The sequence below is a fragment of the Heloderma suspectum genome, chromosome 12, assembly GCF_057233095.1.
Source record: "Heloderma suspectum isolate Gila_16-S chromosome 12, 16-S_ref, whole genome shotgun sequence".
NCBI classification, from domain to species: domain Eukaryota; kingdom Metazoa; phylum Chordata; class Lepidosauria; order Squamata; family Helodermatidae; genus Heloderma; species Heloderma suspectum.
The window spans coordinates 1,079,936-1,091,292 of record NC_139469.1 but is presented as its reverse complement, the minus strand read 5'-3'; the positions used below and the strand labels follow the sequence as shown (position 1 = coordinate 1,091,292).

The following is an 11,357-nucleotide window of genomic DNA, read 5'->3' as shown; positions in this document are numbered from 1 at the left end:
GGCCTGGAGCGGCCGCTCCATCCGGCCCCGCGCGCCTCGCGGCTCCTGCGCCCGCCGGGGGACATGGTGAGGCGGGCGCGGCGCCCTCGGCCCCGGGGCAGCCTAGCGGGCGGGCGGGCCGCCTGGCCCTGAAACGGGCTCCGCCCCCGGCCCGCGTTGCGGCCCGACGGGACCCGGCGCCGGGAAGGGCTCGCCCTGGCCTCCGGGCGCGCCTTGCCCGCGCCGCCCGCGCCCCCCGGGAGAAGGGGCCCCGCTGTCGCCGCCCGCGTAGCCGCCCGCGGGGAGGAAGGGGCCCGGCGTCCAGGGCCCCCCGCCCCGCCCCGCCCCGCCCCAGCACACGGCTGGTCCCGCCCCCCGCGAAGACGGCCGTGCGCCCCCGCCCCTCACGGCTGCTCTGCCCGCCCAGCCGGGCAGCCGCGGGGGGAGGCGCGTCCCTGCCCCTGGCCCACACCAGGCTCGCCTTCGGCTGCCAGCCGGGTCCGGCCGCCCCCTTCCGCCTCCCCCGCTCTGTGCCACGAGTGGAGCCCTGGCAGCGGGTTCTGGGGGTCCGGCGCCCGCCGCCAGCCAGGCGGCGCCAGAGGGGAGGGCGGCAGTGAGACTGCCTGGGCTGGCCGACGGAGGCAGCTGGGGCGGCGCCTGGGGGTGCTGGGCTGACCGCGCACTCCACTTGCAGGCCAAGTACTTGGCACAGATCATCCTGGTCGGGGTGCAGGTGGTGGGGAGAGCCTTTGTGCGGGCGCTGCGGCAAGAGTTTGCAGGTAAGTGCCGGGCAGAGGCCCCCGCAGGAGATATCGGGAGAGGGAGGGCTGCCTCTCGCACCCGGGGCTTGTAGCTTCCATACCCCCCCTGAGCCTGGGGCAATCGGTTCCGACTGAGCCTGTGAGTGCTGCTCTTTATGCCTTCCTGCCCCCCAATTTAAGTGCCAAGAGGACAGGGCCAGCCTCGTTGGCTGTGGCTGCCTGAGCTGTTTCCTTTGGGACTGGGCAAAGGCTCACGGACCTCTGTTTGCTGGCTCTGAGCAGGGCAATGCCCGTACTATGCCACTCCCAAGGACACACAGGGCAGCAAGGCTATTCTAAGCCTTTCTGCATCACAGATGTACAGCTCCGCCTGCCTGAGCCTTCCCCGGCACCTGTGGCAGGGAGCTGAGCAGGGTAACCAGGGCCGTCTTTTCAAACAGCCAGCCAAGCAGCGGCTGCTGCTCGAGGGCGCCCAGGGCCCCAGTCTGCAGCAGCCTCCAGCATTTCCGGGATCACCCTCCAGGAAGCCCAGCAGATTCTCAATGTCTCCAAACTCAGCCCAGAGGAAATTCAGAAGGTAAAGCTGAATGCTTGAAATGGGGGGCAGGGGGGAGCTCTCCTGGCAAGTATGAGGTTTGTTCTGTGCCTGCTGGGAGCCCCATATCTGCACGCTTGCATTCCCTCAGGCCTCCCAGCTAGTCGGGAAAGTGTGTGAGGCACTCTGAGAAGCCATATATTCTGAACTGTTTCTGGAACTCAGGATCATCCAGTGAAGCCATTTGGCAGCAGATTCATAACAGACTAAAGGAAGCTTTTCACAAGCAACACAGAACTGATCAGTGGCACTTACTGCTACAAGACGTGGTGGCAGCAAATAGCTGAGTGGCTCTAAATGGGATTACTTAAATTCTGGGAGGAGGATAAAAATCTTGGTAGTTGGTGCAAAAGCAGGACAGGCCTTGTCCCTTGTGGGTGTTCCAGGAATGTTAGGGGGCCACTAGAACATCTGCTGGGGCATTTGGTCTGACCCAGCAGGGCTGCTCTTCTGTGGTGCTCCGGTCCCCAAAATCCCTGTGCTTGTGATGCAGCTGTTGCTTATTTGGGCAGGTGTGTTCACGCAGCCGTAATTTGCTTTTCCTTGGCAGAACTATACACATTTATTTAAGGTGAACGACAAATCCGTGGGGGGTTCTTTCTACCTGCAGTCCAAGGTGAGTGGGGGAGGCTGTGCTCATGGCCACTGTGGGGTGGGGGCGGGGGAGCCACAGAATCCCCATTCCTGCAGTACACGTGACCTTGCCTGTGGTGCCAGCTCATGTCTTTGGATGCTATCAGTCTCTTAGAGGAAAGGTTAGAGTAGCCTTTCCCAGCCTGGTGCCTTCCAGATGCTGGCTGGGGATAATGGGATTTGCAGTCCAATATGTCTGGAGGGCACCAGGTTGGGGAAGGCTGATTTAGGGTCTCTTGCCTGTCCCCCTTTCTGTGGTTCTAGGGAAGTTGGGCACTTTTAAGGTACCCAAACCTATGAGAACCAGACACTAAGCTCCAAAATCTGTGTCAGGGTTTATTAGGCAGCTCACCAGTCACCAAGGAAAAACTGCAAGCCTTGGACACATTTCCAGGTATTGCCCTAACATGGATTTTGGCGTTCTTCTTATGGCTAGAATAGCAGACTTTGCACTGAGATATTATGGCCTCCCCTGTGGCACCTCCAATGAGCTCTGCTCCATGAAAGGTTTCTGGGCTCGAGGCCTGAAGTGGGATGGCCCCTTTCATCGTGGCCCAAGAGACCACGTGGCCCAGCCGTGTCTCTCCCCACCCCCTGCCACCCCATTTCTGGGGAGGCTGTTCCAAGGGTCCAAAAGAGACGGCTATATCCAGAGCTCCTGAAGCCCTGGCTTGTGCTGCCCTCTGGTGGCTGCCCTTGGTGCATCTGATGCCCTCTGTTTGCCAGCTTCCAAGTGCCAACTTTCTGCCCTGCAGGTGGTGAGAGCCAAGGAGCGGCTGGACGAAGAGCTGCGGATCCATTCCCAGCACCAGCGAGAACAAGACTCAGAGCGCAAGCCAGACACGTAGTGGACCCTCCCTCCTGCACTGGCCTCCCCTTTAAATTATAGCTAGCCAATAAATTGCCCTCGCATACCTCACTGCTGTGGGCCCTTGTGTGTGGTCAGGGGGGTGGAGTGAGGGGGGTGAGTAGGTGAATGCAGCACTAGCGGGGGCCTCCGTGCTGGGGCTGCTCCCCCTCGTGGGCCCTCCTTGGTCAAGGGGCCATCTGCAGAGACCCCCCTGCCCCCCTCTGGCCCCGCACGCGAGGAGCAGCCTAGGTGTGCAGACAGGTTTGTGGAGATGGGCTTCCTCCAGCATCGTAGAGCCTTCCGCACCCTTCTAGCTGCTGGGAAACGTGGGTGGGAGGGTGCTGTTGCCCTCGAGTCCTGCTTGTGGACCTCCCACAGTGCCAAGCCAGAGGCCTCCGAGAACAGAGCGTAGGGCTCCCTGGTCTTTGGTCTCATCCAGCACAGCTCTCCTTACATTCATAAGAATGTAAGGAGAGCTGTGCTGGATGACACTGTATGACTGTAGCTTATGACTGTAGCTAACCGTGCCCTGCTGAATTCTGTATCCAGTACCAACGGGCTTGTGTGTGCTTTTTTAACACCGCAGCAAGTCTCCCAGCTCTTAATGCTGGTGAGGAAAGACGTGGGAGTCTGTGGGCAGTTCCTTGCTGATGAAGTCGCTAAGCCAGAGGATCCACCGCCCTGTTTCCCACCCACGCCTCTTTTGCTGTAGCCCAGTGGCAAATCCCCTGTCCCAGGCTCCCGCTGAGGCCAATACTGAGCCAGAAGGACCTGTTGTCTGACCCAGGCTAAGGCCTGGGTCTCTCGTTTGGTTCTCCAAAGCAGAGGAAATGCTGCCATATTCTGTTACTGCATGCTGGCGGGGGGTGGGGTGGGTGGGTCTTAAGCACCCACATCCCACCTATCTGTGTGTGTAGCAGCTGAGCCGGTGTCCTCTTCTGGTGATGCCCTCTCAGCCTGCCCTGGTAAACAACACCCAGGAAAGTGTTTGGATTGACTTTATTGTTTTCAGAATAACCATCCTCTCTCCTGGAGGACCAGAGGGTCAGGTCGTAGCTTATCTCTTTCTGTCTTAAACTATGCTAACAGTGATGGAGCCAAGAGGAGGGAGAAAAACCCAACATAATCTACAATTGAAAGGCACTTAGAAACTGTTAAAATACTGACAGCCTGGATTGGGCAACAACAGACAGAAAACGAAACGGAGACGGTCAGCAAGACAGGCCGGGCCAGGATCGGCCCACAGAGCGCCGCCCTCCCCGGTGCAGATGCATGCGCAGCCTCCACTGCATGCCTGGGAGGCCGGCTCCCCTTGGTGGGGGGGGGCGCAGTCCTGGGCTACCTCAGCAACACGGGGGGGGGGGGCGCTGTCTGAGGCCTCCTCCACCAGCAGCTGCAGCAGGCCGCCTGAGGAAGGGGCCACAGCAGGGAGGGGAGACCTGTTTGGATGGAAGCCCACAGCAGGGGTCCCACTGCAAGAAAGGACATTGAGAGGTATGCAGGGACCCCCTTGTACAGGAAGCAGGAAGGGCAACATGGAGTGACCCCCCCCAGAGGGAGGGCAGTCGAGAGGTAAAGTGGGCTCCTGCAGCACAGATGGGGAGAGTTGTGGAGGCTGCAGAGCAAAGGGCCCCTCCGGCCTCTTGGAAAGGCCACGGGAGGGCTGGTGGATCGGGGCCAGCCCTTCCTTCTGCCTCCGTGGCATTTGGCATGGCTAATAGCGCTCCTCAGGGCTTGGCCATTTTGAGCGGTCCTGGTGTGCATTGCTGAGCTGTAGTACCAAGGGGCGACGTGCACCATGGAGGTCGTGTGCTTGCCGAAGGAGCCATCTTCTGATGGACTCACTCTGCAAGCAGAGGCTAAAGATGCAGGCAGAGAGGGGCCCCTGGCGCCCCTCCAGATGTCTGCCCTACACCATTAGTCCTATGGGGGAGGGCTGAAGGGAGTTGTAGCCAAAACATCTGGAGGGCCACCGGTTGCAAGTCCTGATCACGAGTGCAGCCTTCCCCCACCTGCTGCCCTCCAGAGGTGTTGGACGCCAACTCCCATCAGCCCCAGCCAGCTGCTTGCTGGGACATTGTGGGAGTTGTAACCTCATACACCTGGAGGGCCCCAGGTGGGGGGAGGCTGTGCAGGAGGCTGGGGTGAATGGATTCTGTAGATTGGCAGGAGCCTTTCGTCCTGTCATCCACTCTGATGGAATCGGATTTTTCCCAGTTTCCTGAATTTACGCAAGTTCGCACTTGTGGAAATGCACAAATCCCCCCCAAATGCACATTTTCATCCTTTATCCCGTTGGGGAAATGAGCATTGTTGGCTGGCCTTTTTTAATGTGTTTTTCTGTGACTAAATTTGCATAAAACTCCGGAAAGCTCTTCCTCCGCGGAACCTGGGGGTCAGAGTCACCGGAATCCGACCCCTTGGATTCCGTTGCGGGTTTCTCTGCTGTCCTCCCAGAGGCCTGGGCGAGGCAAGATCGGGCAGCTCTACGGCCAGCCCCCTCAGAGCAGCCCCAAGGGCCCCGGCTCCTTTCAATGCTGCCTCTGCCCGAGAGCAAGGACTTGCCCCTCACCTGCCCCTCACCAGGCCGCAGTGGACCTAGGCCTGACAGCCCGGGCGGGGCGGTGGGGGGCTTTGCCACAGTGGCATTGTGGAGGGAGAGCGCTGGAGCCCCCCGGCTCCACAAGGCGTGGCCACACGGCATGGCTTGCCCCTCAGCCCCAGGGAGCTGGCCGGGTCGGGTGCAAGCGAGCCCCCACCTGCTGGGAGATGGGCCTGGGCCGCCTTCCTGCCGCCCCACTCTCAGGCGGCTTCCGTACTTCCGTAGGTCGCTGCACAGCTTTAACTGCAGAAGCCGCTACTAGGGGGAAGAGAATATTTCCGTTCCTCCACGTCAGGAAAGGACTGCTGAGCGGCATGCCTTGGTGGCGTGCCTTGTCAAGGAGGGCTGAGCCAGGGCAGGGCCTGGCTTCTTGTGCTCCCCGGGAGGGGAGAGCGCAGGCGGAGAGCAGCTTCTGCCCACAGAGAGGGGCAGTGGCGTCCCACACTGCCGCTGCCACTCCCGCCTGGCTTCCCCAGTCGCTGAGCAGCAGCCAAGTGGCAAGTGCCCGGCCCAATGCAGGCGGGCGGGGGGTGAGAGGAGGAGGGCAGCCCAGCTATGGACTGGCTGAAGCCCAAAGGAACTCCCTGTGGCCTTCCGGCACCCCAGAAAGGGAGGTTCCAGAGCCTCAGCAGTGGCACAGCTGTGCCCCGCTCTCCCTGTAGGGTGGGAGGTCGTGGCTGCTGCTCAGGGAAGGGGAGTGTATTGCTTAGCTCAGGAGAGGCAGGGCTCCTCCGTCGTGCGTGCCTGAAAGCCGGGGGGGGGGGGAAGCGGGGCCCATGGGCAATGCAGGGGGCATTGCTGCCTGCCTACTCCTTCCAGTAGACGCTGCGAGGTGCGGAGATGCCTCCCGCCGGGCCTAGTGCTGTTGCTGTGCCGCGCGCCTTCTTGGGTGGGGGGACTTGGCAGGTGCTGCGCAGCCAGGCCCACCGGTCCAGGGCAAGCTGGCCCGGCCCCCAACGCTCCTTCCCACCTCCCCCGGTCAGTTCACCACCGCTTGCTTCAGGAAAACAGAGCCCGTCGGGATCATCACCCAGCCCGGGGGCAGCACGTCGGAGCTCCCCGCGGAGTTCATGCCCGTGGACAGGTCCAGCACGCCGCCCGGGAGCAGCGAGAGGCTCTCGGTGGTCTGCCGCAGCCGGGCCAGCTCCATCCTCCCGCTGGCCTCCTTGCCGCTCTGGGGGCCCTGCGACTGCCCACCACCGCCTTTGCTGGCCCTATGGCTTCTGCTGTGGCCTCTCTCGGCCCCGGCCTTGGCCGAGGCGCTGGCCAGCAGGGACACGACTGGCACGCCCAGGCCGCTGGCCGCAAAGGGGGTGGAGAGAAGCGGGCTCTTGGCCAAGTTCAGGGGAGCCAGCACCGGGCCGGGCAGGCCTGCGATGGCCGCGGTGCTCAGCCCTCCGCAGGCTAAGGTGCTGAGATCCAAGGGGGCCGGCGGGAGTGGGAGGGGCAGGCCAGGCAGGCCATGGCTGCTGAAGAGGCTGGCAGGGCTAGGGAGGAGGATCTGGGCTCCGCCGAGGCAAGACCCATCGGCAGTGGCCAGTGGGGGCTTGCCCGGGGGCTGTCGCTTCAGCAGCTCCTGCTGCGCGTGGGAGATGAAGTGCCCGTGGGCCTTGATATGCTTGCGGAGGGAGCTCGGGTCCGTGTAGCGCTTGTGGCAGCCGGGCATCCTGCAGCAATAGGGCTTGTCCACGTAGTGGGTGCGGGTGTGCTTGAAGCGGTCGCTGGAGTTGGAGTAGCGCTTGCTGCAGCCCTCGTAAGGGCAGAGGTAGGGCTTCTCACCTGCAGGAGGGAGGGATGCACAGGTGCTTGGGGGCCCTGCCCTGGTGCCGCAGAGCCCCCAGGGCTGCAGGGGAGGCGGCTGGGGCAGGGCAACGGAGCCCCACGGCCCCCCTGCCCACCCAGCCTCCCTGCCCACCTGGCCTGCGTGGTGCTGGCCACGGCCACCGGGACTGCTCCATGGGCTGGCAGGCCCAAGCTCGTGGCGGAACGTGGCAGCTGGCATGGGAACGCGGGTGGCAGTGGCCCCTGCCAGCATGAGCTGCCCGGAAAGGCTGACAGGCCAGGACTCCTGGCTGGGGGGCAGCAGCTCAAGTGGCGGGGGGGGCACCTTCCCAGGGTCTCGAGGAAGATGGCAGCAAGGGGCGCCCCGCTCCCAAGGCTCACCTGTGTGCGAGCGGTTGTGGATCTTCAGGTTCTCCAGCCGGGAGAAGCTCTTGTTGCAGGTGGGGCAGCGGTGGGGCTTCTCGTTGGTGTGTGTGCGGATGTGGATGAGCATCTTGTACCTGTGAGGGAGGACAGGGCCCGCCAGCATGAGGGCTGGAGCACGGATGGGCTGCGGTGCTGGGAGCAGGGGCGCCCCTTCCCAGCTTGCCCCTGCTCCTGTGCCTGCATCGCTCCAGGCCAGGCAAGGAACGGCCCCACCCCGGCCCAGAGGGCTCCCCGGGGCAAGCGCTGCTGCCAGGCACGAGGGCGGGAAGAACGGCGGCTCCCACTCCCGGTGGGCGGGCTGACCCTGCCACACGCTCCACCAAGGGCTGGCCCCCTGCGCCAGGCATCTTGGGAGACGGGGGGAGGTGACATTCCCGGGCCAGAGAAGGCACGCTTTCCGTTGGGTCGCTCCAAGTGGGCAACCTGGCCTGCAAGCCTCCCAAGTCACTCCGCACCCCTCCTTGGACATGAGAAAAGCGGGGGACATTCCGGCGGGGCGAGCCCGGCCAGCGCCCAGCAACAGTGGTCTTTGGCTTCCCCTCTAAATCAGGGGTGGGGGAGCTCGGGCCCGAATCCAGCCCGCCCGGGGTCCCTGGAGGGCCATGCCCCCTCCACGCGACCGATCGGTCATTCCCAGGCGTTTGCGCAGTGCTCCCATTGTGGAAAAGCCAAACTGCCTCTCCCCGGCTGAGCTCCTGGCAGGAGGCCCTTGGAGCTGGTGGCTTTGGGCTCCACACCTTTGGCCTTCAGCCCCCAGGAGCGTCTTGAGAATGGAACGTGGGCCTCGGCAGGAAGACCCCCGCCCCCCCGGAGCCAGGGCCACGCGCTCTTTGGGGCCTCCGCCCCACGTCCCCCGCATGTGTCGCCTCCACTCGCAAGCGCGTGCGCACGGGGGGCGCCAGCTCACTCTGCGGCAGCCAGTTCAGCGTGCAGGCGGGTCACCTGGCATTGAAGCCCCTGCCGTGGCGAGCGCAGCCCTCCCAGTGGCAGCAGTAGCCGGCGTCCTTCTCTGGCTTCACGTGGAAGTCGTTGACATGGTCCACTAGGTCTTGCAGGAGGTCGAACAGCTGGTTGCACTGCGTGATGGCGGGAGAAGAGCAGGGCCGAGTCACTGGGGAACAGCTGGGGGGCGGCCGAGCCACGCCCCTCGCGCCCGCCGCCCCACGCCTTCAGGCGGCTGCGCGGGGGCCGCGGCGCTCACCTTGGCCCAGCGACACACCAGCTGCTTCTGCGGGGGCAGGTCCGAGGAGAGCCGCTTCTCCTTGGGGGGGGGCGGGAAGGCCGCGTTGGGCAGGTGCAAGGCGCCCCCCGAGTTCAGAGGCAGGAAGAACTGGAACGAGCTGCGGAGGCCTTCGATGTGGCGCAGCAACTGGAGATCCTGGGCAGAGCGGGGAGGAGGCGGGGGGTGTTGGGGAAAGGGGCGGCCTGGCTGCCCGCGCAGGGAGGGGCGCGCCGCTGCAGGGCAGGGGGGCGGGCTGGCGCTGGAAGAACGGGCGCCCCCCGGGGCTCCCGGGAGGGCCAGGCCGCGAGACTGGGGCAGGGGGCTTCCCTTTCTCAGAGATCCCCAGCGGGGCCAGGCGTGGGGCGCCGGCCGCACTTCCTCTCTGCTGCGTCCGGGCCCCGCCACGCAGAAAGACCCCCACATTTGCAGAAGCCTCGCTTGCTCGGCCTGCCAGCAGCGGGTTCCGAGCGGGGAGGTCGCGCCCCAACAGCCACTGTGCAGGGCCTGGGGCGCGATCCCGGATGGCCCTTGCAGCGCAGGCCGCTGGGGCGCCGGGAGCGCCCTGAAGCCGGCCAGACCAAAGGCCGCCCTGCTCCAGCCTCCCGTTTGCCGCGCTGCCCAGCGCAAGGCCCCAGACGGGAAGTCCGGCACCGGGGACCGAGAGGCAGGCGGCCCCTGCCGAGGGATGTGGGAAGCTGCCTTGGGCCGAGCCAGGCCCGGGTCCACCCAGCCCAGTGTTGTCGACAGGGGCCGGCAGCAGCCGCTCTCCAGGGCTCAGACAGGAGTTTTCCCAGCCCTTCCTGGAGATGCTGCCGGATCGAACGGGGGGGGGGGGGGTCTGCATGCGAAGCAGCGACTCCACCCCCAAGCCACAGGCCCCGATACTGGAAGCAATATGCACGCCCCAGGACGCGCAGCCATGGGAAACGGTCACCCTCCATGAATTTGCCCACTCCCCTGTCAAAGCAGCCCCCGCCCGGGATATGGGACACAAGCGAGGAGACCCAAAGCGCTTTTCGATGTAGAGGGACTTTGTGAACGATACGCGGCGGGACACGCCTAGAACTTCGCCAGCCCCAGAACTTCGCCAGGGGAGGCAGAGGTGCCTGGCCCCCCACCCCCTGGCCCGGGTGCAACTCACACGCAGGGTGGAGGCGCTGACCAGCTCCCCGCTGCTCTGCCGGTCGGGGGAGAGTGAGGTGCCGCCGCTGGGGGAGTCCAAGCCCGGAGGAGGGGGGGACAGGCTCAGGTCGATGGTGGGAGGCGAGGAGGAGAAGTGGGCGTCCCTCTTGTCGTGGCCTTTGGAGTGCGAATGGAGGCCTGGGCGGGGGAGACGCACGTGTGGGTGCTGAGGAAGCGGCTAGGCGCCCTGCTGCGGGTGCCCGCCCCCGTGGGGCCAGAGCAGCGCCTGGCCTGCCCAGCCCCAGCACGATCCCCAGGGGGGGCCTGATCCAAACGCCGTGCCACCGGCGGCCCCGACCTGGGTGGGACGCTCACCGTTAGCGGGGGAGTGGGGAGAGCCAGGGCTGCGCGCGCTGGTGTCCTCCTCGGTGGTCCCCAGCTCCTGGTGCAGAGCCCGGCGCTTGCTGCTGCCCGGGGCCCGGTCGCCCTTCTCGCGGGACGCCCGGAGCTTGGAGATGCTCAGCTTGAGGTCGAGGGGCTCGTCCAGGGAATGCATGGCGAGCGGCGAGGGGGAGGCCGCTCTTGTCAGTCGGGCAGGAGCTGCGCGGGTCCCTCCGCCTGCCTGGAGTCAGGAGAGAGAGCCTGAAGCAGCTGCCCCCCCCCCGAGACCGCCCCCCGTCCGGGCCGGCTGGCGTTTGCACAGTGGGCACCCTGCTGCCCCAGGCGCTGCACTTGGCGTCGCGAACAGAGAAGCCGCCCGCCTGTGCCGCCATCCCTGCGGGGACAGCCTGCCACCCCTCCAGGGCCTAGTGAGGGAGCTGCGGCCCGCGGCATCCATGCTTTGCTGCCGGGTCTCAAGGGGAACTGCGGTGCTCTCAGGCCAAAGCAGCTCCCGAGACAGGGAATGTGAGAGGCCCCCAGGGGCTCCACTGGGGCTCTTTTGCCCCAAAGCTCCACAGGAGCTGCCCCGCCCCACCCGCCCCTTCGCCACCAACAGCCCCCCCCCCCCCCCGTAGACAGCAGCAGCTCTGCCCGGCGCACTTCGCAAGCCCGCCTGCCCCCCCCCCCCGGCAGAGTGCCTGTCCTGGGCAGCCTTTGCGCTGGCTTCCCTTTCAGGAAACCCCCTTCCCGCTCCTCCCAGGCCCGGCGCTTTCCGGGCTCCCGGGGTCTGCCCGGTGCTCCCCGCCCTGCCCAAGCTCATCCGCAGGAGACTCTGCACCCAAAGGGAGGGGCGGCTGCAAAGGCAGGCAGCCAAGCCGGAGACTCCTGGCCCATGAGGCCTTCCCCGGATCCTGGCTTTGTGGGCACCAGCACCCCACCCCACCGGAGAGGCTCGAAATTGCAAGCAGCTGTGGCTCGCTCCTGCCTGCAGGCTGGGAAGCCAA

At 65.2% G+C, this 11,357-nt stretch overlaps 2 protein-coding genes across 3 annotated transcripts; one reads left to right on the top strand and one right to left on the bottom strand.

Moving 5' to 3' along the window:
• PAM16 (presequence translocase associated motor 16) lies at window positions 1-2,887 on the top strand. The gene is made up of 5 exons (XM_084817997.1): window positions 1-66; window positions 674-758; window positions 1,181-1,317; window positions 1,886-1,951; window positions 2,724-2,887. The coding sequence occupies exons 1-5, from the start codon at window positions 64-66 to the stop codon at window positions 2,814-2,816; spliced, it is 384 nt and encodes a 127-aa protein (XP_084674123.1). The 5' UTR covers window positions 1-63; the 3' UTR covers window positions 2,817-2,887.
• Window positions 2,888-3,814: 927 nt separating this feature from the next.
• GLIS2 (GLIS family zinc finger 2) lies at window positions 3,815-10,579 on the bottom strand. 2 transcript variants are annotated; one of them, XM_084817990.1, is made up of 6 exons: window positions 10,348-10,579; window positions 9,992-10,170; window positions 8,830-9,006; window positions 8,571-8,704; window positions 7,584-7,702; window positions 3,815-7,199 (listed from the first exon to the last, which is right to left on the bottom strand). In XM_084817990.1, the coding sequence occupies exons 1-6, from the start codon at window positions 10,526-10,528 to the stop codon at window positions 6,400-6,402; spliced, it is 1,590 nt and encodes a 529-aa protein (XP_084674116.1). In that variant the 5' UTR covers window positions 10,529-10,579; the 3' UTR covers window positions 3,815-6,399. The 2 variants fall into 2 exon arrangements, with proteins under 2 accessions (XP_084674116.1, XP_084674115.1); XM_084817989.1 differs by having other exon boundaries at window positions 3,815-7,702.
• Window positions 10,580-11,357: the final 778 nt, after the last annotated feature.